This window comes from Meleagris gallopavo, chromosome 12 (genome assembly GCF_905368555.1).
Source record: "Meleagris gallopavo chromosome 12, MGAL_WU_HG_1.1, whole genome shotgun sequence".
Classification (NCBI taxonomy): Eukaryota; Metazoa; Chordata; class Aves; order Galliformes; family Phasianidae; genus Meleagris; species Meleagris gallopavo.
This window is the reverse complement of record NC_139415.1, coordinates 12,168,107-12,189,776: the sequence shown is the minus strand read 5'-3', so window position 1 is coordinate 12,189,776 and position 21,670 is coordinate 12,168,107. Positions and strand designations below refer to the sequence as shown.

The 21,670-nt window shown below is 43.3% G+C and overlaps 1 protein-coding gene across 1 annotated transcript; it reads left to right on the top strand.

Moving 5' to 3' along the window:
• The first annotated feature begins 3,114 nt into the window (after nucleotides 1-3,114).
• MINAR1 (membrane integral NOTCH2 associated receptor 1) lies at nucleotides 3,115-13,678 on the top strand. Its single transcript, XM_003209521.5, has 3 exons — nucleotides 3,115-5,412; nucleotides 6,895-7,149; nucleotides 10,523-13,678. The coding sequence occupies exons 1-3, from the start codon at nucleotides 3,115-3,117 to the stop codon at nucleotides 10,718-10,720; spliced, it is 2,751 nt and encodes a 916-aa protein (XP_003209569.2). The 3' UTR covers nucleotides 10,721-13,678.
• Nucleotides 13,679-21,670: the final 7,992 nt, after the last annotated feature.

The window sequence follows — 21,670 nt, the reverse complement described above, 5'->3', positions numbered from 1 at the left end:
ACCTGCCACGTCCAGGTCTATTCTGGTCCTGCTTTGAGACGTGATGAATGAACATGGCCCCAGTGCTGGGGATGTGGCAGCTCCTACAATGACTTGTCAGGAGGCTCCTGCCTCTGTCACAGGCATAACAAGAGACAGGAGACCATAACGTACCACTAAAAACCTGGGCACCAGGTTTGCCTGGAAACAAGATTTGGAGGCTGTCATATATAGTCCTTCTGGGGTATTGCATTTTATTTTATTCTCGCAGCATGAATCTGTTATGTGTTCCACTGGCAGAGTTTCTGATGCTCTGACACAGAAGTGCTCCCACTTCCATGTCCAATCTGAAGCCCAATGAACCTTTTACACCTGAGCATGTCCCCACTGGAGAGCTGCTTGTGAACGGTCAAGGAGTGAAAGGGTAATGATTCCAGCTCCCATCTAGCTTGCTTCTCCTCAAGGTCTAATTTTGCAACCTGCCTTTTCTCAGCCTCAGTTGTGCAAATTGGCCAAATTCCCACCTCAACAGGATCAACAACCCTTGTTTCAAAACCTCTGTCACCTCTTTGTTCCCATCCTGCCCTATTAGCTGACTTACCAGCACCTTGCTGGTGCTGGTCCAGCTAAGCAATATGAGACCTGGGATTATGTAGAGCTTCCTCTGAACCCTACTGAAGATGTCAACACTCAGCACTTTGAAAAGCAGGCTGCACCTAAGTTGTAGGACAAGAGGTAATGGCTTTAAGTTGCCATTAAGTTGCCAGGGGAGGTTCAGGTTGGGTGTTAGGAGAAGTTTCTTCTCAGAAAGGGTGGTGAGGCACTGGCACAGGCTACACAGGGAGGTGGTGGAGTCACTGCCTATGGAGGTGTTCAAGAACCTTGGGGATGTGGCACTGAGGGCGTGGTGGGAGTGGACTGATGGTTGGACTGGGTGATCTTAGTGGTATTTTTCAACCTTAATGATTCTATGATTCTATATACTGGATTCATGAAGTTTAGTTACCTTGCAGGAAGTTGAAACCTCTGATGGGAGGGGTAGTGTAAGAATGTTTTTTTGTGCAAAATAAAACATTTTGGGAAACTCTACTTGGGTTCTTTTCATTGGCATGAGAGAGCAAAAATGGTGCACTGGGTAACATAGGGGAAAAATGGGTTAATGACTTTAAGAAGTATTTTATTCCAAAGTGACTACTTGTATATTTTAGCAGAAGGGTGAATGGGGAGAAAGCAGGACTCTGGCAGATTGGTGCAGGCAGAGCAAAGTGTACATCAGGCTGTGAAAATGCATGTCCAGTTGTGGATTTGGTGAGAAGCTGTGAAGCTCCAGAAGGGAGGAGATGTTTGCTTTTGCTTGTATTCAGCTCTGAGGTGGCAAAACAGCAGATTGCCACCATTTCCACAAATAGCAGATTTATAGCATGCTGAAAATTGAGTTGCTGCGCTGGTCCCCTAGTTGCTGGCCCCACATGTCAAGTTAATTCTGGGAGCACTTGGTGGCTTTGGTGGCAGATTAGAGCAGCTTGGACTTGGCTAGGATGCTTCATTTCCTAATGGTGACATGTCAGAGAGATGCAAAGGCAGGGTGATAAAAAGGCTATGCACAAGCACATTCAGTTGATAAAGAGGAAAAGGGTACAACCATCCTCCTGCAGCTTTCAGCATTACTTTCTGCAGCTGAGCACTGAGCAATATAACATTTTTTGCTCTCCTGTCAGTTAGCAGAAGAGCTGTGCTGCTGTGCATAATACGGGAGCTTTAAAAGCAAACATGCTTGCAGTGGAGGTGCCTGAAAATCCCTGTAGCCACTGGTTTCTGAGTGTGGTGTTTACTATCACAGGGACACATTCATGCCGTTGCTACTCTGCTCCTGATTGTAGGCAGCAGGAAGGTGCTTCTGAAATAAAAAGGCAAATCTGCATGGAGATTTCCTTACAGGCAACTGCTTTTCTTTTTTTCCCTGTGGAAGGTGCTGCTGTGGTGTTGGCTGTGAAAGCTGCTGAGCGCTGGCTTCTGACACTGATAGTGATCAGCAGCGTAACATCAGGTCAAGACCAAAGGCCACAGCAGAGGGAGGAGTTCAGTGTTTCTGCTCAGTGCTCAGGAATTCTGATGTTTTTGGATGGGGGTGACTTTTTAAAGGACTAGTAAGGAACCTTGCAAGCCTATCCTGTGCTTTGCCATTCAGATAGATATTCTGCACTTGGTGTGGATGGAGATACTCATTTTCAGGGACATCTAAGGGTGGGAATGAATGAGGGGAGATACCACAGCTTTTGGGGAAGGAGAAATATTTGTGTCACTCCTATGAGTAAGAATAATAAGTGACCAGGCATAGGAATTCATAGGAATTGGCAGATTGCAGCACACTGCGACCTGCCTAGTCCTGTGAATTGCTAGCATCCTTTCCAGATCCATAACAGCCAGAGGTTGGTTCCCACTCTGAAAGCACGGTTTTACAACCTTCCCAACGCATTGCTCACAATAGCTGTGCTTGCTTGAGTTATTCCTGTTATTCACAGAAATGTGCAGCCTTTTCTCCCCACCTCTGCCCTGTCTCTTCAGGCTGGTGAATGGAGCTGCATTGCCCAGCTTTCTCTGGGAGCACATCACTGAAGAGGATGTGCTCCGTCCTTGATATTTCTCAGCCTTCAGATGCTCCCTGATTGGCAGGCAGCCCTCTAGCATCTGCTGGATTGGTTTCAAGATTGTGAGATTTTTTTTTTCCTTAACTCTTTCTATTCTTCTCTCAATTTGTGAAAGCCCAATAGCAAGCAGGTTGTCACAGTACATCTGCCACGAGTTCAGCCCCTACAAAGCTTCTACTGTTTATTCACTTGCTCATTTTGGCAGATACTGACACAAATGAGCTTCCTTGGATGAAATCCTGCTTCCATTTAAGCGTTATTGACTTCATTGATGCTAGGATTACAGCCTTGGAGGTTGGAAACTTGAGGCTGGGTTATAAAACCGATCCCTTGATTGCATGACTAGAGAGTCAGGTCCCATCTGTGGCTGAATTACAAGGTCCTGGGCATTATCTATGGGTGACTTACAATCTTTTCTGTTTGCTGTTGTGTGTTGCTGTAGAAGTGGAACACAGTTTCCAGATAAACGGCAAAATACGCTTAAGCTATGGAGTCTAACCAGGAAACCTCGCTCTTCCTGGTGAAGATCTTGGAGGAGCTGGACACAAAGCAGAATACTGTTTCTTACCAGGATCTCTGCAAGTCACTCTGTGCAAGGTTTGATCTGTCCCAGCTGGCCAAACTCCGTAGTGTGCTGTTTTACACTGCTTGCCTGGATCCTAATTTCCCAGCAACTTTATTCAAAGACAAAATGCGATGCACTGTAAACAATCAGCAATCAAAGAAAATCATGGTGGCAGCAGATATAGTAACGATATTCAATCTCATACAAATGAATGGGGGAGTGGCCAAGGAGAAACTTCCAGTTGCAAGGCAGAAAGTGAAGAAGAAGGAGTCCTTTGAGTCATGTAGGTCTGACACGGAGATCTGCAACATGGCAGAGTGTGTGCCGAACTGTGAGCTGAGTGAGCAGGATTTCAGCCAGGGCTTTGCAGTCAGAAGGTCTTCAAAATGCAGGAAGATGGACTGCAAAGACTGCCAGCAGTTTGTTCCCTCATCAGAGCCCAACTTCTTGCTTGGAGTTAACAAGGAGATGAAGGGCCGGGCTGCCTCTCTGGACAGGCTGCAAGCTCTGGCATCCTATTCCATTGCCACGTCTCCACCGTGTGAGATGCAGAGCACGTACTTCCCCATGAACATTGAAAATGAATCTATTTCAGACCAAGACTCTTTGCCTATAAGCACAGGCCTGAAAGAAACTTTCATTTCAAACGACGAGCCATTTGTGATGCAGTCGTGTGTCCAGAAAAGAAATATATTCAAAGAAGATTTTCATAATCTGATTACAATATCTCCCAACTTAATACCATCCAACAAAAAGCCAGAAGATGGACACAGAGAGCCTCAGAACAGAAAAGAAAGCTCTAAGCAGACTTTTTTCAACCATAGCTTTGAAATGCCATACAGCAGCCAGTACTTGAATCCAGTTTATTCTCCTATACCAGATAGAAGACGAGTGAAGCACGAGAGCTTAGATGATCTTCAAGCTTCAACATATTTTGGCCCAACAACTATTCTTGGGCCCCAGGACACCAAAAAGTGGATTGGAAAGCCGACCAAACAAACTGCCTGGCCAGCTAAAAGCTGGAGTTTAAATACTGAGGAGGTACCTGACTTTGAACGATCATTTTTTAATAGAAAGCAGTCAGAAGAGAAGCCACGGTATCAGAGCTCAAACAACCCATCTCCGAACTTCCCTTCAGCTGACAGACATCAGTCCTACCTAAATCCGAAGGATCAGCAACCCATTATGCAGACAAACTACGCTGTGAAACAAAATGGACACAAACCCAAGGAAATTCCTTCCATTCTAGATGTGGAAAAGCACGAGCCAGTCAAAAAGTTTAAGGACAAAAGCATTAATTGTACTTCTGTTCAAATCTTAAGTATTGACAGAACCATGAGTGTTGGGACACAAACGGAGCAGCAAGTCCTGGACCATAAGAAATGTAAGGATTTGTGTGCACCTGGCCAAGCCAAGTATGCAGAGCGGCACTCTCTTAAGCACTCGGATGATGACTCTGAAATAGTGAGTGATGATATCAGTGACATTTTCCGGTTTTTGGATGACATGAGTATCAGTGGGTCCACAGGAGTGATGCAGTCTTCATGCTACAATAGCACTGGTTCCTTGTCTCAGGTGCATAAATCAGACTGTGACAGCTCACCTGAGCACAATTTGACTAAAATCTCCAACGGGAGTGCCTGCAACAAATTAGATAAAGTGGTCCGGGCAGATATCAGTAACGTGGATGATGAACTGAAAACGAGTGTCTGCAAATTAGTTTTGAGGATTGGTGAAATAGAGAAGAAACTTGAATCGCTCTCAGGTGTCCGAGAAGAAATCTCCCAAGTCCTGGGGAAATTAAGCAAGTTGGATCAAAAAATTCAGCAGCCAGAGAAGGTCAGCGTACAAATAGATCTCAACTCATTGACAAGCGATGCCGCGTCAGATGAAAGTAATTCCCCACAGATATTTCAGTGCCACAACACTCCTCATGGGAGCAAACTAGAGAACAATCCTGAATGGTGCTGTTCAGATGCCAGTGGAAGTAACAGTGAGAGTCTTCGAGTAAAAGCCTTAAAAAAAAGCTTATTTACTAGGAGGTCATCAAGATCATTAACAGAGGAAAATAGTGCAACTGAATCCAAAATAGCAAGCATTTCAAACTCTCCTCGAGACTGGAGAGCCATTACTTATACCAACAAAGTTGGCATCACAGAAGAGGAAATGAAAGATAGAGATGGAGGAGAAAACAAGGACTGGCACAGGAAATCTAAAGAGGTAATTTCAACCTTAACTCCCATAATAAACACTTAAAAATAATCTAGTTATGAATGTTTTCCGTAGTCACCATGAGCCTCAGGGTATGACAATTCTTTGCCCTGCCATGTTATTCCTATCCTTATTGTTATCGTAATTGAGTGATTTTGTACCTACATATTTTGTGCTGAGCGGCTGCAATATGGTCAAGTTGTTCCTAAAAGCACTTTGCTCTTTTGAAAAGAGAGAGGAGTAATTTGGGTGAAGTCTTTGAAAGAAGATGATGTTCATCATCATCATGTAAGGAGGCCAGGTAATTAACTTGGTGAAAAAAGCATGAGGAAAATTGTTACAGTCTGAAATTCTCCAGAGGTTGGTTTAAAAGATGGTTTGAAATTGCATGGTGATGGCTGTTATAAGAGAAGTGTATTTAAAAGGCAACAAAATATATTCATGGTTTCAAATCATTCAGGAAAAGAATCTTTGAATGTGCACCATGAGATGCAAACTGTAGTTACGTATCTGACCGTCACAGTCATTTACAAATGTCTTAAACCCTCCACTGTCTTGTTTTGGTCAGTCAGAGGACCTCTGACCATCTGTCCCAACCACTAGCCACTGCTGCCTTCACAGACAACATGCCTACTATGGCTGTCCTTGCACAGGGCTAGGGTTGCTGCTCAGCTACAACTGCATACTCCATGGGCAGTTGTTTCAGTTTCAAGGAAGTGAAGGCTGGTAGAGGGCACTGGGAATCCTACAGCTCCATTGTCTACCAAGAACATAAGATGGCTTTGCTGTGACTCCTTAAGATGGGGATCGAGGGCAAAGAATGATTGAGGAAAGAGAGGGTGACGTTTGGGGACAAGTCCAAAGGGATGAACAAGAAGCCATAAACCATGGGTTATTAGTGGATTGCAGAAGGGGAAAAGGGTTGCCTTTAGTAAGCCCAACTCACAGCATTTCTGTACATTCACCTGCCCAGGTTGAAATGCTGACTTTGAAAGTCCCTTCCTCACTTCTGCGGTAGAGCATGGATCATGTTGAATTGGTTCAACGGGTGGTTGAACCAATTCAACAACGGGGGGAGTACTCCAGGACATCTTCCTGACAAGATTTGATCTGGAAACACAAGTCTGGAAGCTTGCATGGGGCTCCTTAGCTTTACCAGGTCAGCTAGGATTTCCTGTGTGTCAGGGCTATTTTCAGAATAGTTTTATAACCTGCAAACGGTACAAAACCTAAATTTCCTCTTTGCATCTTCTTTGTGCTCATGCTGTGGAAAGCCAAGTCTGTAAAATACCTCTTTGATCTGGTTGTGAGAAGAGGGTGGGCAAACAGATTAAGGACAAACAAAGCCTTTGTTCTAGCTGGTACTTCTTTTATTGTGACCTATGCAATATCATATGGTGAGTCTGAAAGGGATATCTCTGTCCTCTGTGTTTAACTCCCTCATAGTCCTGTTTCTTTTCTTTTCTCAAATTCTTTTGAACCCTATTGCAGGCAGACAGGCAATATGAAATCCCACAGCCACATAGACTCCCCAAACAGCCAAAAGACGCTTTCTTGATTGAACAAGTCTTTAGTCCTCATCCTTATCCTGCATCACTCAAGTCACACATGAAAAGCAATCCGCTCTACACAGACATGAGGTTGACAGAACTGGCTGAAGTGAAACGTGCCCAGCCGTCGTGGACCATAGAAGAATACACGAGGAATTCAGGGGATAAAGGCAAGATTGCAGCACTGGATCTACAAGTGAGTCCCGTTTTTTTTTTTAATGTGAATGGCTTGTTTGTGACTGGATATTACTAGAATATGCATTTAAGAAGGGATTTGGATAGCTCAGAAAGGAGCTATTTAGTGTTGAGCCACTAGTCTGGCTGATCCCTATCCATTCTGGCTAAGAACAAAGAAAAATGTGGATGTTTGATTGCTGAATGATGATCCTTGCCGGGTTGGTGCTCCCTCTTATTCTGTAATGGAGAAATGTCTGGTAAGTCAGCAGAATATTTGTAGCTCTAACAAAGACGACGGGGATAACGGGGTGCGGAGATGAAGTGCTCCCTTCTCCTAGCAAGGCAGTGGGCAGAATCTGGCATTGTTGCTTTTTCTTTCATCCTCATTCTGTCTGAATTGTTCACAGAGAATTTGTGTTAATGCTTTTTCCACTTTGGAAACATGAAACAAGATATTTGTAGGAGACATTCAATACTGTAACTCCTTCTGAAACACATCCCTGTTATGGCATTGAAGAGGCTGTTGGAACAACAAGCTCACATGAAGAGCAGATCAGTTAATGTGTCTTGTTCTCATTTTAGTTCAGCTTGCAAGCGTGTGTGCCTTTGTGGTAATTCTTCCAATAGTCCCTGTTTGCCTGATTTTGGTTCATACTGCAGAGTGCCAACTGAGTTTGTTCCTTTTAAACTATATTGCATATTGTGTTCCCTGAGCAAATGATGCACTCCCAACCACTAATGGGCCAAACCAGGGGCAGTCCCAAGCCACTTCCCTCCTTCAAAGTCAAAAGGGGAGGTCCAGTGTCTTTCCTGCTTTTCTGCTGATCTGCTCCTACCAGGTTGTACAACTTGTTAATGCAGGCATAGCTATATAGCTTAAAAAGAATACCAAAAAACAGCAGAGTTGGTTAGTGGAAAGCAAACTCAATTTTGGGTTTAAATTTTCCCTAATCACAGTATATTTGAAACTGCCGTAAGAAGGGTCAGGCTGGATGGGGCTCTGAGCATCTGATCAGCCTAGGTGTCCCTGTTTATTGCAGGGGATTTGGACCAGATGACCTTTAAAGGTCCCCTCCAGTTCACACTATTCTATGATTCTATATAGCAGCATGCAGAGCCAGCAGGGGACTGGTGCTGACCTCAGGCATTCTGGGCTGCCTGCAGACGTGTGCATGCCCCAGAGCCGAGCAAGCTGCCTTGGTTAGCTGCCGGGCTGGCAGTGTTTGGAGCACACTGACCTACAGCCCAGGGCTGATCAGCAGTGCATGCAATCCCCCCCATAGTGCTATAGTGCAACTTGCGTGAATGCTCATGAAGGAATTTGGGCACAGCATATTTACTTCCAGGCTCAGCTCTCGTGAACACCCTTATCCTCACTAAGCTTTGCTCCTTGCAGTGACTGAAATGCGCTCAGAGAAAAACCGAGCAGCACAGGGACCTCAGCTGTGTGCTGCTCTCTGGGATTTAAAAGCATCAAGGAGGTTACCAAATTCCTTCCCTTGTCATTGCAGCCCATGTGCTGTAGTAGGAAGAGGCTGCAAGCAGTTTATCTGCAGCAAAGCAGCCTTTATCTGCTGAGCAGAGGCAACTGGGGAGGTGATATTTGGAAGCACAACTCCCCTGGGAGAGGTGTTCTCCATCTGGTCCTTGTAGGACTGCTTTCTTCCATGTAAGCAGCTCTGCACGACTGTGAGCAAACCAGAGAAAGCAGCTTAGTGCCATCATTTATCTTTAGGATAAAGGTGATAAAACTTTACAAGTTTGATTCTCTCCCCCCAAAAGGACTGTAGGAATTGCATCTACTCCACAAACCTCGCGTCTAGACTTCATAATAGAGCTTACTGACAGACTTAAAGAACAGACACAGGCTGAGTGGGTTTTCCTCAGTGATTAATTTTATTAGAACTGAAAGTAAATACATTATGCTTTAATGAACATTCCTACATCTGGCAATGAAATGGGAAAGGAAGCTGATTAACAGTAATGGGCCTTTTTAATAATGCATCCTCCTTCTGAAGTAGTTAAAAGGTCAATATCAATGCAGAGGGGTCCAAAAGTATAATTCCCTTGAAGCATAGTATGGCTGTCCTTGGTTTTGTTTATACAGTTGTTTGCTCATTTAAAATTTCTCCTGATCTTCCTTTAAAGCAGAAATCGCAGAATTGCATTTGTGTCAAAGGCAGGGAGTCTGGGTGAGATCCCAGTGCTTTGTCCTGTGTATCACGAGGCACCGTCAGGATGAATGGTGCAGCATGAAGGCTCAGCTGATGGTCTCTGCTTCAGCTGTCATAGAGATCTCCTTTAAACGATCATGAAACTGCTGCTTAATTGTTTATTTCTGAGGTGGCTATACAATCCTGCCTTGGAATGCTTCTTTGCATAAAGCAAATAGTGCTTTCAGGCAAAGGAAGGTTTCAGCCAGTAGCTTGTGGACACAAATCTCAATGAGCCAATTAAAGGCTTACCCAAATCCCTCTCAAGTCTGATGGAGTTTCTTTGTGCTGGGTCCAGTGAGCTTTGCATTGGGCCCATTATGGCACAGAAATGTGTGTTAGAGTATTCTCACTGGGAGATTTCTATGGGGAATATTCTCATTTTTTAAAGAGATGGCCTTTTGGATACTCAGACACAGGAGACAGTTTTTAGGAAAAGTGGTCATTTTTCAAAATGTTTCTTTTCTCTCCTTTTTCACATTTTTATTTTCTTCTACTAAATACAGTACAATGCCTGCTGTTTGGGTTTTCCATTTTTCCCCATTTTCCCTTGGAGACAGGATGGAAGGAAAAAAAAAAAACAACACAAGGTGGAAATGTAAAGCTCAAAGAGCTCAAAAATTATAATGAAGAAAAAAAAAACAGGAAGAAAAAACCATAAGAAATAAAACACTCAGAAAACCCCAATGTCTTGAGCAGGCCTGTGTGGAGTCAGAAGTTGGACACAGTGATCCTTATGGGTCCCATATGGTTCCATGGTTCAAAGTTAGGGTTAGTTTCATAAAATGTCAGTTGTAAGGAGGGTGTGTGAGGAACCCTTTCTACCTACTGGGCTTTAATAATTTAGAAAGCAATGACAGCCCAGTTGCTGATGTCTCTGCTGCCAAAGAGATTAAAGAGATCTTGTTTAAATGCCACCCAAGATGACGATGTTTCCAGCATATTGGAAGTACGTTGGGTATTTTGCAGCAGAGTAATGCCATTGAGGGAGTTTATTTCTTGCAGTATTTTGTTGCCACTTCCATCAGTCGTATGGAAGTGGGATTGGGAGAAATGGAGTTGGAGGGATGTATGGAGCAGCTCACTTTATCCTGACAGCAGCTGGGAGGCGTTCTGGCTTTGCTTACTTTATTGATGACAGATCCCAGGCACTTAAAACTGTTTCCTTTTAATTTTTAGACTCAAGAATCTTTAAACCCGAACAACTTAGAATACTGGATGGAAGACATTTATACTCCTGGCTACGATTCCTTATTAAAGCGGAAAGAAGCTGAGTTCAGAAGAGCAAAGGTGTGCAAGATAGCTGCCCTGATAGCAGCGGCCGCTTGCACGGTGATCCTGGTCATTGTAGTTCCCATCTGTACAATGAAATCCTGAACCCACGGACAGAGCTGTGACTGCAGCTGGGCGCATCTCAGATAGCTCACTCCCTGTTTCAAACACCCGGTGGCAAAACTGTAGAGGAATTTGCTAAGGAGGAAAGTTCTAAGGATATCCTGATGGAGAATGCTGTAAATGCAGACAAAACATGAAATGATGAGAGAAAACGTTTTTTTGAGAAGTGTTATTTTAAGTAATGGTCCGTGAGTGTGGCAGAGCTGTTGGAAACTCGGTTAGATTTTTATGCATTTTTAGAAGTGCAATATTTTTTTTCCTAAAGAGACAATATAATGTTTTCCAGAGACTGATGAGAATCCAGAAAAAGGGTGAGGTTGTCTGAGCTATGTTGCATTCAGTGGAGGTGTGAGTACCTGCAGGAAGAACTGTATAGAAGGGAATGTTCTATATGCATTACATCGGGAGCTGCAAATGTGTTAAAGCTCTCTACAATGTAGAAAACTCTGAATGTATTGTATTTATTTTATAGTATTTATGCATATCATGATCATTTGATTGAAAGCAGACTGTGTAGCCATGAACAGAGTTCATTCCTATGTTCAGATTAAAAAGGGCTCTTTATATTTGGTCTTGCCCTAAGACCCACTATCATCACTGAGTACTTAGATAAGTGCAATGTGCTGCAGACCAAAAAGATTATGTTCTAAAGCAATCAAAAGAAGTTTCAGTTGCTTCTGTTGAATAACATTTGCATAGAGCTGGCAAACATGGCTTGCCGAAAGGGTATTCTTTACCTCCGCAGACAGTGGAATTGTCTCAATTTCACTCCTGCCAGCAAGCAAAGCTGGCAAATCCAAGCAACGCTCTGCTAAAGTTCTTGCAAATGTAATCTGAACAGTTATAATTTTGTCACAAAGTCTTTGTGCCTTTTTTTAGACTGTAGATTAAAATAGAACGGTTTAATTTTGCTATTTTAAGCCCATAACATAAATCATGGCATAATGGGTACTAATGGAGCTTCTTTTCCCGCAAGCCTTCTATACAGTTCAGCTTGCTCTTCAAATTGCAGGGCTGATGGTTACTGAGCACTTATATTAAGGGCACAGTTTTTCAGCACTGGTTGAAACTTGCTGTTAATGCAATGCATTCAGCGCAGGGAGCCCTTCTGCTTCCCTAGTGCTAATGTACTTAAGAATGATGGTTGACTCTACTGGGCAGCAAGAAGTCTGTAACCCCATGAGAAACATCCATTTAATGCTTTATCCCAAATGCACATAGCAGGTTAAAAGGAATTCTCAAGCTACGACAGAAACTCCCTGTCATGGTGTGTGTAAGTAAATACCCGGACAGTATTTCTCTTCTGTCACAGATAGATGGGAAAAAATATCTAAAAAAGTATTTTCAAGAATTAATGTGATCTTGCTGGTTTTCTAAGAGAAACGAGATCGTCTTAGTGAATGCTTTTTACGGAAGGTGATTTGGCTCCTTCACAGCCATGTAGTAGCTGTGAGAGCATCCCCTGCCATCCCTCTCTGGGTTGATGGGATGCACTGCCTACACCAAAACCTGCACCTTCTGGTGCAATCCTGACCCAAATCCTGTGTTTTTTTTTTTTTGGTTTTTTTTTTTTCCTTCCTATTTCTATACTAAGATTTCTCTTTCCTTCCAGGTGCTGCAGGATGGAGTCACAGTAGACAGGGAATAATTCACACCATCTATTTTGGGCTCCCCTAAGGCCTTCTATCACCATGTGATTCAGAGCACCTATGTTTAGGAACTCAGCTTCCATATGTAGTAAATATAGACAGGTAGAGTAACCCCCAGGGATGTTTCAGAACTGCCAGCAAGATGTCTAATTTTAGACGTGAATACTCTCTGCAGGGCCATTGCTCTGCATTTTACCTTATGCACAATTTATGTTGATTGTAGATGTAGAAATCTCACTGGTTCCAGGTAGAGACAGGAAGTCCTAATGTTATGTTGGCATCAAGGAATTTTTGCATTAGGGACATCAAAGATCCCGAGGATTTGGGAGGAGATTGAGTCATGAACCTAAGAGCTCAGCATCCCAAGTACCCCTTATTTACTGAAGCGCTTTTGCCCATCCTCCCATTGCACAGAGGCAACCTATCCCACTGAAGCAGCATGCCAGCACATGGTTTGGCACAAATCCCTAATTTGAGCTCCATTTGGCTCTCGCAGTGTGGGAGCATCTCAGCAGTGCTGGGAGCCCACGGGCAGTGGGGAAGGCAGAGCCCGGCTCCACCTCCATGCTCCACAAATACCTCCGGGAGCCACTACTTTGCCTTCCCTTATAGAAAATGGGCATCTCTAGGCTTCCCCTATGGAAAATAGGCATTCCATATCTTCTCATTGAGTTCCTCATCGTTGCTTAAAATAGATAAGGGTGGTGCAGTGGTGGCTGCTGCTGCCAGAGGAGAGCAGCCCAGGAAGGAGGGGCCCTTCAGCCCTGTGCAGAATGTAAAAACAAGGGGAGGTCCTGCAATAGAAACCTGTGAGAATATTGTGGTTGACCTTGTGAACCAGTTATCAGCTCGTATATGCTGTATACTACATGATAGACTTTTGTATTTAAAAAGAAAAATAAATTAAAGCTATAGGTACATTGTAATCCTTGGTGTGATTGAAAAAAAAAAAGTGTCTTAGATTGTATTATTTAATTAAAATTATGATGAACACATTGAACTGTTTTTCGTATTTATGCCTTATAAACTTGATATACTATACATGATAAAATGCAACTGCAAGAGTTACAAAAATAAATAAATAGTATTCTGGGGGCAAATCCTGTTTACTTTTCCTAAAACAGGAGAGCTGCAGAAATCAGCTCCATAAATCATATGTGTAGAAGAGCAAGAACAGAATCTGTCCCCAGATGACTTTTTAGGATTTTTTTTTTTAATGGGGCTTTGGTTAATGTACTATGTAATAATTTTATTTTATAAAGTAACTGTACAATGTTGCCTTTCGGTTCATTTAAATATAATACCAAATAAACTTGAAAATTACAGTGTCCCAAGTTTTAATGAAGCAGTTACAGTAATTTATTACCCCATTGCTTTTCCTCTTTTTCTTTTCCAGGAACATCAAGATAGCCATGGGATGTGAGCATCACAGTGTTAGATAACTAAGCACTCCATCTAGTTCTTGGCGGAATTGCTAATGGATTTCTCACTTGTGAAATAATAAGATGGCAGAAGATAATGAAAAATGAGTTTGTTGGGTTTCTTTAAAAATCTCCTTTGCATTACATTGTCTGAGCTTTTGGGAGATTAGCTCTTGACACTAATCATAATATTTCATTTTATAGGTTATTTCATGACTGAATTATGCCATATCAATTCTTCTAACAAGGTCATGCCTAATATTTTGGAATCTATTTCCTTTACATGTTTGTGCAACTGCTGTTCCTTTTATCTCAGTACAACAGATAACTGTGTATAGTCACTTACCTATCAGCAGGAGATTCATTTGCTTAGGATCTCCATCTGAATTTAATTTGTTGCTTTTGACTTGTTAATTGCAAAATGACATTGTTGAAAATTCCAGGTGTTGTAACTACAAGTAATGTGGCATCAGAGACCGCAAAGAGGAGCTGCAGAAAAGACAATGTGTGTAAATGGTGAACAATGACAGGAAACATAGTAGGATAAGACCCCGATTTCTTCATCTCTGCTGCATAAACCCCATTTATGCATTGCTTTAGCAGTCCTGTTGAGGATGGGGCTGTTGAGTTCTCTGTGTGGTGTTCTCCTTGGCTGTGGGTTGGGCTGCAAACCAGCACAAGTTACCTTGAGAGAGACTATCCTGATTCTGGGGGATTGTAGCATGGACTCATATCAGTTTCAGACTTCTCTCTTGTACCCATCAAGTCCAGAAGATTACAGGTGAAAGCGCCCTCTGAATTTTTATTTTATAGTGCAAATCCAGGAATAGGAACTGTCATAATGATGCTAAATGTGGCCAGCTTCATGCCAAAAAAGGTCTCTGGCTCTAGTTCCTTAGCCAAGAAACTGAATGTATAGGATATATAGACCTTATCTGTGTCATCATTGTGCTGGAAGGCCAGGAGGCTGCCAACTTTCTGCAGCCATTGCTGGAAAGAGTCTGTGAGTCTCAAGGTTGAAGGAAGCTCTCACGTGCAATGCTGTATCTTCCACAAGGACACAGCCCCATGCAACCTCTGATGCTGTGAGTGTATTGCTCACACCAATCAATTGTCCTGGTTGAATAAATTCTTCATTTCAAAGAGAGCTTTGGTGAATGGTTCTGCCTGACACACAAAAGAGTCACAAATGAAATATCGGATCTCTGGGCCATATTGAATCACAGTGCTCCTGTGACTCCGTCACACCGAATCCACAGACCGAAGAAGAGAAAGCAGCCCAGATTGTCTGCAATGTGGTCCTATTTAAAGGAAAGGTCAGTTGTGTTGGTGTGCGCTTTGGGAAAAGGCAAGTGTCTGTGGGAGTAATTATAAAGATGAGATACTTCCTTTAATCTGATATTTTCTTAGTTACGTTTTCAGGAAACAGCGTTATGCCTTAAAAAGCTCTGTTCTGCCAGTAATCGTCCAGGCAACTTCACTTCTGATGACTGCATGGACTGTTCAATCTCTCATTGTTACACAAATCCTCACAGACCTCTTAGAAACTGGAGCAACTCTACAAAAAAAAGGAAGAATCAAGCTATCAGCAGCCCAGCTCCTCCTTTTTAAGTAAGTTCCTTTTGATTTTGTTTCTCTCCTGCAATATGGTCAAACTGTCTGTGAGAGTCACAAATCCCTTCCAAAAGCAACGGTGCACTCATCCTTCCTAAAGCTGATAGATGGAGATTTTCAAGGAGGTCTCGTAAATAGTCCTGTATGAGCCCAGCTCAAGAAGGCAGGTGAGGAGGCTTGCGTTCCCTGCTGGACCAGAGAGGTTGTACATGAAATGTAATGCATTATGTGGTTGAGGAAATGGCTGGGAGTATATGTCTGGAGATACAATTGCTGCTGAGAATGGAGGCTTTTAGAAACTAAATGTTCTGCAGCAGTTTCTTCCCAATTATCCATCCCTAGTCATGCTTTCCCTGCCCTCCTTGATCTTCGGAGCTCTCCTTGTCCCATTGATGGGGCTGGCAGCCAAAAGAAAATACAGAATTGGAATCTGGAATCTCCTCTCACTGACTCCCAAAACATTGTGGAAGCCTGGAAATCACAGAGTTATGAAGATGCCCCCTGTTATCTTTAACACTGGGCTTTATGGAGGTTGCACTTCTACACCACTCTACAAACAGAAGACTGAAACCTGATTTAGTTTATTGAAGACAAAAAATAAATGGGTGAAACCTTTTAGGTAAGAGTGTGTAGTTCTGGTAGTGTGTAGATTTCTGGTGCTTAAAAAAAGACGCCCAACTCTGCTATTCACAGAGTGAATGTTCTCTGCTCTGTTCTCTGGTACAAGCTGTGCTATCTACACAGTTTCCATCACACCCTGGGACTCCAACTCATGCCCTCCTCGGCCACATGCAGGTGTTCCCTGTGCCAGAGGAAAGGGAAAAGGGAATTACCTGTCCTGAAAAAGCCCTTCCTGGGAGAAGGATAAGAGAAATGCCAATTATTCTGCCCGCCCTGGAAACGATGGGCAGTCTGCTCACTGCTGAAAAGCTTTGCTGTGAGTTCTGCTTTAGTGACAGACAAATCTCTGTCTGCACTGAAAATTCTCCATCCTGCCAGGCTGATGTGCTACTTGCAGTAGAACAAATCTTTATTGTTCTGAGTGTTTTTCCCCACATAAAGGTGAGAGGAGAGGGGGGAGGGCCAAGGAGGCTGAGTCATTTGTATTCTTGCCTTGTCTTGCTAATGAAATATTGCTGCTGAACTTTACCCTGTCTTTCCTGTTCCTTTTTTTTTTTAAATTTTTTTTTTTGCAATGGTTACCTTTTAAGAGGCTCATAAAATTGCATTATGAAAATTTATGACTGTGCAGTGAGTGTGTGCAAGTGTATTAATTCTCTTCAAGGCCGATGTCTTGTAGCTGTAAAATTAATGTTATGGTGTGATTTCTAGTATGGCTAATTGCTATTCAGTAAAGCAGAACTCCGTGTTTTCTCACCTTATGGCACTTAATTCCTTCAAACAGCCTTTCCTTGGGGAATTTCCCAGGTAACTGTCAACAAAGGATATATGCACAATATCTATATATTGGATATTAGGAGAAATTTCTCAGAAAGAGTGGTGATGCATTGGCACAGGCTGCCCAGGGAGGTGGTGGTCACCATCCCTGGAGGTGTTCAAAAACTGTGGGGATGTGGCACTGAGGAACGTGGTTAGTAGGCATGAGTTAATGGTTGGACTAGAAGATCTTAGTGTTCTTTTCCAACCTTGATGATTCTATGATTCTAAATATGTATTTTTCTCCATTTATTTAATGTGGTTGAAGCATTGAAAAATCTTGTGAGCTTGTTCAGCTGGATTTGAGCTCCTTTGGATGGGGTTAGTTGAAAGGTTCAAAAGCAGACATCTTTGGATGCAGTGGGTTAAAAACCTGCCTCTTAACCACAGTTAAATCCTGCACTGTTTGAAAGCAGCTGAACCTAATGATAGGTCAATAAAAGCTCTGATCAGTTGAAATTACCTACATTTATCCTTACGTTTTCTTACTAAGTAGGAAAAAATCCTTTCTTGCTAGAAGGGTGGACTGGTATTTGTATCCTTACTAAGGGAGAAAGATGTGTTAATCTCTTATTCCAACATCCAGTGATGAGGGGTTGTTGTGTACTGGATGAACAGAGCTGCTTGGGGAACAATTTCAGTATAATGGGATAAGAATTCAAAGGGGATCCAGTGCCACTTGCCGTCATCTTCAAGGCTTTGTTTGACAGCCAGCAGAAAAACTATGCTCATTGTTGTGGCCCAATGGTCATACTGGTTATGGAATGAGCAATGTCCTTGTTGTCTGTCACAAATGCAACCCTGACCACTTGGGACTCAAAGAGAAAGTGTGAAGTGTTAAGGTACCAGATTTACTGGAGCTCAATGGATGGGCAGTGAAATCCAAATTATCATACAATCATGGACTATCTCAAATAGGAAGGAGCACATAAAGACCATTGATTCCAGCTCCTGGGTCCAAAACGCAGAATCACACAAAAAATCAGGCCCTATGTCTGAGAGCTTTGTCCAGGTGCTTCTTAAACTCTGACAGCAAAGTGCCATCACCACTGCCCTAGGGAGCCTGTTCCACGCCCACCACTGGGTTCTGCACCACTCTGGTGCAGAAACTTTTCCTGATAACAAACCTGAACCTCCCCTGATGTATGTGAGCCTCTTGGTCCCACAAAATGAGCTCCAACTGTGGTAGGACCTGGGCTCGTGTTAAGTGATTGCTAGGCAAAGGAATGAATGATGGCAGCCAGCAAAGATCTCTTGGTGGCAAAAGATATCTGTTTGGGTGCTGGAGCATCTGTGCTCTCCCAGTCTGTAGGAGTAGCAGCCTTGTTTGGGGGCAGTGGCACTGGTGAAAGATATGAGCTGACAAAAACAAGGCATCCCTGGGATAGAGGGACCACTGAAAGGCAATCATGTGCAAGCTCCCAAGGCAGAACTGTATGCCTTGTACGTTTTGTTGAGATGCTTGATCTCCATGGGCTTTCATTTTGTGCCAGTTATTCCGTGTGTGACTCCTCAGGCTCTTTCTTGGAGAATTTCCCTCAATTTCTGTTTCTGAAGTGCTCAGGAAAATGGGGGCCGGATATGGGCTGAGATATCTTATCGGCATTAATGCGTACAATGGCATTATTGTTATCATAGCCACAGCCAAATCTGAAGCTCTGGAGGCAAGGAGTGATACAGCACCTGGGAGGTGCTCAGCTCTGCTTGTCGAAATGTGCCATGAAAGTGATGAATGGCACCAGGAAAGCATTTAAGGCATTTAAGGAAGGAGAGTAGAGGAAGCACGATGCTCTGCTGGGTGGTGGTGCAGGAAGGGCAGGATTAGCACCGCAGGAGCGAGGCAGGAAGCAAGCATCTGCTCAGGGCTGCCCAGATCAGAGCACAGTGGGAACATGAAATCCTTGAACTGGTTATCAAGGAGCTGGGAACTCCAGGATACTGTACTCGGGGGGGATTTTTACTACTCAGACATCTGCCGGGTAACAAATGCAGCTAATCATGGAGATAATGTACAGCCCTAATTCACTACAAATTCTCTCCCATATGTTTGGAATTGTATTTACAGTAGGGAGGGAGCAATGGTTATTCATGAATCAAGGTGAACTGAAGAGCCAGTGCAGAGATGGCCGTATATTACGGGAAATACTGTGTGACAGGCTGGAGCAGAATCCCGCTGAAAGCAGGGATGTGTTTCTGGTATTCTAAGAAACAAACATTTCTGTAATTACTGATTGCTGTTACGTGTGCTGACGGAACTCTTCATTTCTCAGAAACCTCTGCTGACCTTGAGGCACAAGCTCACAAAATCTACCTCCTCCAGTTCAGTTCTGCTGATCAGGAGGGTGAAAATGATTAAGAAAAAGGTAACAAAGGAATGGTATCATAGGAGAGGACACTGTTCTGTTGACACTTCTTCATCTGCAGGCAAAATTTTTGCGGTCTAACTCAGTTTGGCCCCAAAAGAGCAATGTGAGCTCAAACGTTAGTGATATTGGGGTGGGATGGAGGTGTTCCAGCTAGTTCGTGGTGGGTTTCAGTGCTTTTTGCTCCCATTGAGTGATTCCCATTGTCCTTACCCTTGGAGGCTGTTTTGGTAAGGAGGCTGTATGTGGATCACAATGACATTACTGCTTATTCCTCATTTATAGTTGTGAATATGCCACTCTGTGGACACTGGTCGCTGTAATACCCCTGGCCAGGTGTGTCCCCCACTGGTTGAGCTTTTGCGCCATTCACTGGCAACAAGAATTTGTGGGTGAGAAGGAAATCCCTCAAACAGCTGCCTGAAATAGAGAAAGAATAAAAAGCAATGAGAGGGGGCTGCAAAGCTCTAAAAATAGGAGCATCTTTTAAAAGAGAGCTTGAAATACCTTTTCCCTTGTTATTTTCCTTGCAGGAGCCCATGTTCGTGCCGCTGGTGAGAGATGGATGGGCCAGATTACACCATCCCACCCACTGCATCAGCGTATGTCCTTGCCATCGCTGTCCCCCATTTCCACATGCCCTGTCTGCTTCCTGCTGGAAATCTGTCTGCAGAGCAGAAGGACTGAGATAACAACCAGCTGTGAATGAGGCTGTCTGTCCTCAGCTCTTGGTGGTCCGGTGCGTCAGGAGAGGACTGGCTTTGCTGGGAAGATGGGGAAAACATTTTGGTGGGGGGGGGGAACCACCTGCCCAGGTTGGATCTTACTTTGGACTGAGGAAGGATTGGTGAATTGCAGCTTTTTAACATGTGCTGAGCTGTACATAAATGCCTAGGGCAGGTGCTTTTTTCCCCCCTAAAACATTAATTGATTAACTTTCCCCTGTTCTTCCACCAATGTTTTTCTAAGAGTATTTTTAGTGTTATTGATTTTTTTTTCCCCTGTATATTTCCGAAGAAGTAGAGAGAAAATGAGAGCAATTGCTCTGTTTTTTGAAAGAAATAGGCAAAACAGGAAAATCAATGCCTTCTAAACTTTCCTGGACAAGGGTGAAATTCTGGTGCTATTGAAGTCCAAGTTCCCAGCACTTCTGCAGAGTCAGTATGTCACTCCAAGCACCCTGCAGTGCACCTGCATTCTGTGCTGTGGGAAACAGCATTCAGTAGGAAGAGACAGTCCTCAGATCCAGCTGCCTTTAAGGCGTCACACACCCCTGGGTTCCAATAGGACCAGACCATGTAGATTTGATCTTGGAGATCTTTCTGGTCAAGTTTTCCCCTTAGACACAGAGCTCACAGTGTGGAAACTTCTCCTATGTAACTAGTGAGGATGAGAATTAACTCCTGTAAGTTGCAACAGGGGAGCTTCAGGTTAAATATTAGGAAAAATTTAATATTCTTAGAAATAGCAGTGTGCATTGGCACCGGCTGCCCAGGGTGGTGGTGGGGTCACCAACCCTGGAGCTGTGCAGGAGCCATGGGGATGTGGCACTGAGGGATGTGGTCAGTGGGCATGGTGCAGGTGGGTTGATGGTTGGACTGGGTGATGGTCTTTTCCAATCTTAATGATTCTGTTCTGAAGTTTGTTTGTTTGTAATCAAATGTATTCCTTAAAAGCTCTGTCAGGTCATTATTGATTTCCTTACAGCTCCAGTACTGATGCTGTGAGCTCTCGCAGTGCCCAGGGTCGCCCCTACTCTTCTTCTCTTCATCACAGACCTGCTGGCTCTGTCTATAGAGACAACATTTGTTGAAACATTTTACATCGAAGTGAATACCGATGCTGAGAGGATGTCACAGCAGTGCAAGTCAAAATGTGCAGGGAATGGAGTATCTTGACAGATTTGAAAGGAACACTTTAGCCTGTGCATGGGAACATGTCCGATGCCATTATGCGTTAATGGATATGATTTATTTCAGGAAAAAGAGGAGAAGAGAACGCAGACAAATGTAGAACCGATGATGTATAGGTAACAACACTGTTTGGAATATAAATACAGACAAACAGCATATTTGTTGCCGATGGTGCAATGTTCTTTCAGATAATAAAGCCATTTTGTAACTATTTGTCTGTGTCATGAGCTTGCACACTTTGTGTCTCAGTTTTTCATTTCTAATGAGGCTTTCAATCCTGAATATTTTTTCTTAGATCAACAAAAATGATTTGACGTCCTTTTTGCAAAAGGCTTCTGTTTGAAGTATTAGAACGTCCTGTTCCCACATCGCTTCCTTCTCTTCCCCAGATCTCCCCTAGTTCTCCTTTATCAGCCAGACAGAGAGGAAAATACCTGCAAATAGAGATGTATGCTTCTATATTTTCTGTTGTTGCTACAGAAAATGCTCCTCTTGTTTCTGTGGCTCTGCTTTTATGCTGCATTTGGCAAGAGCG

Coding starts and splice junctions, on each gene's coding strand:
- MINAR1 (XM_003209521.5), top strand. CDS start 3,115: ATGGAGTCTAACCAGGAAACCTCGCTCTTCCTGGTGAAGATCTTGGAG. Junction 5,413..6,894: donor GGCACAGGAAATCTAAAGAG/GTAATTTCAACC, acceptor ACCCTATTGCAG/GCAGACAGGCAATATGAAAT. Junction 7,150..10,522: donor TTGCAGCACTGGATCTACAA/GTGAGTCCCGTT, acceptor TTTAATTTTTAG/ACTCAAGAATCTTTAAACCC.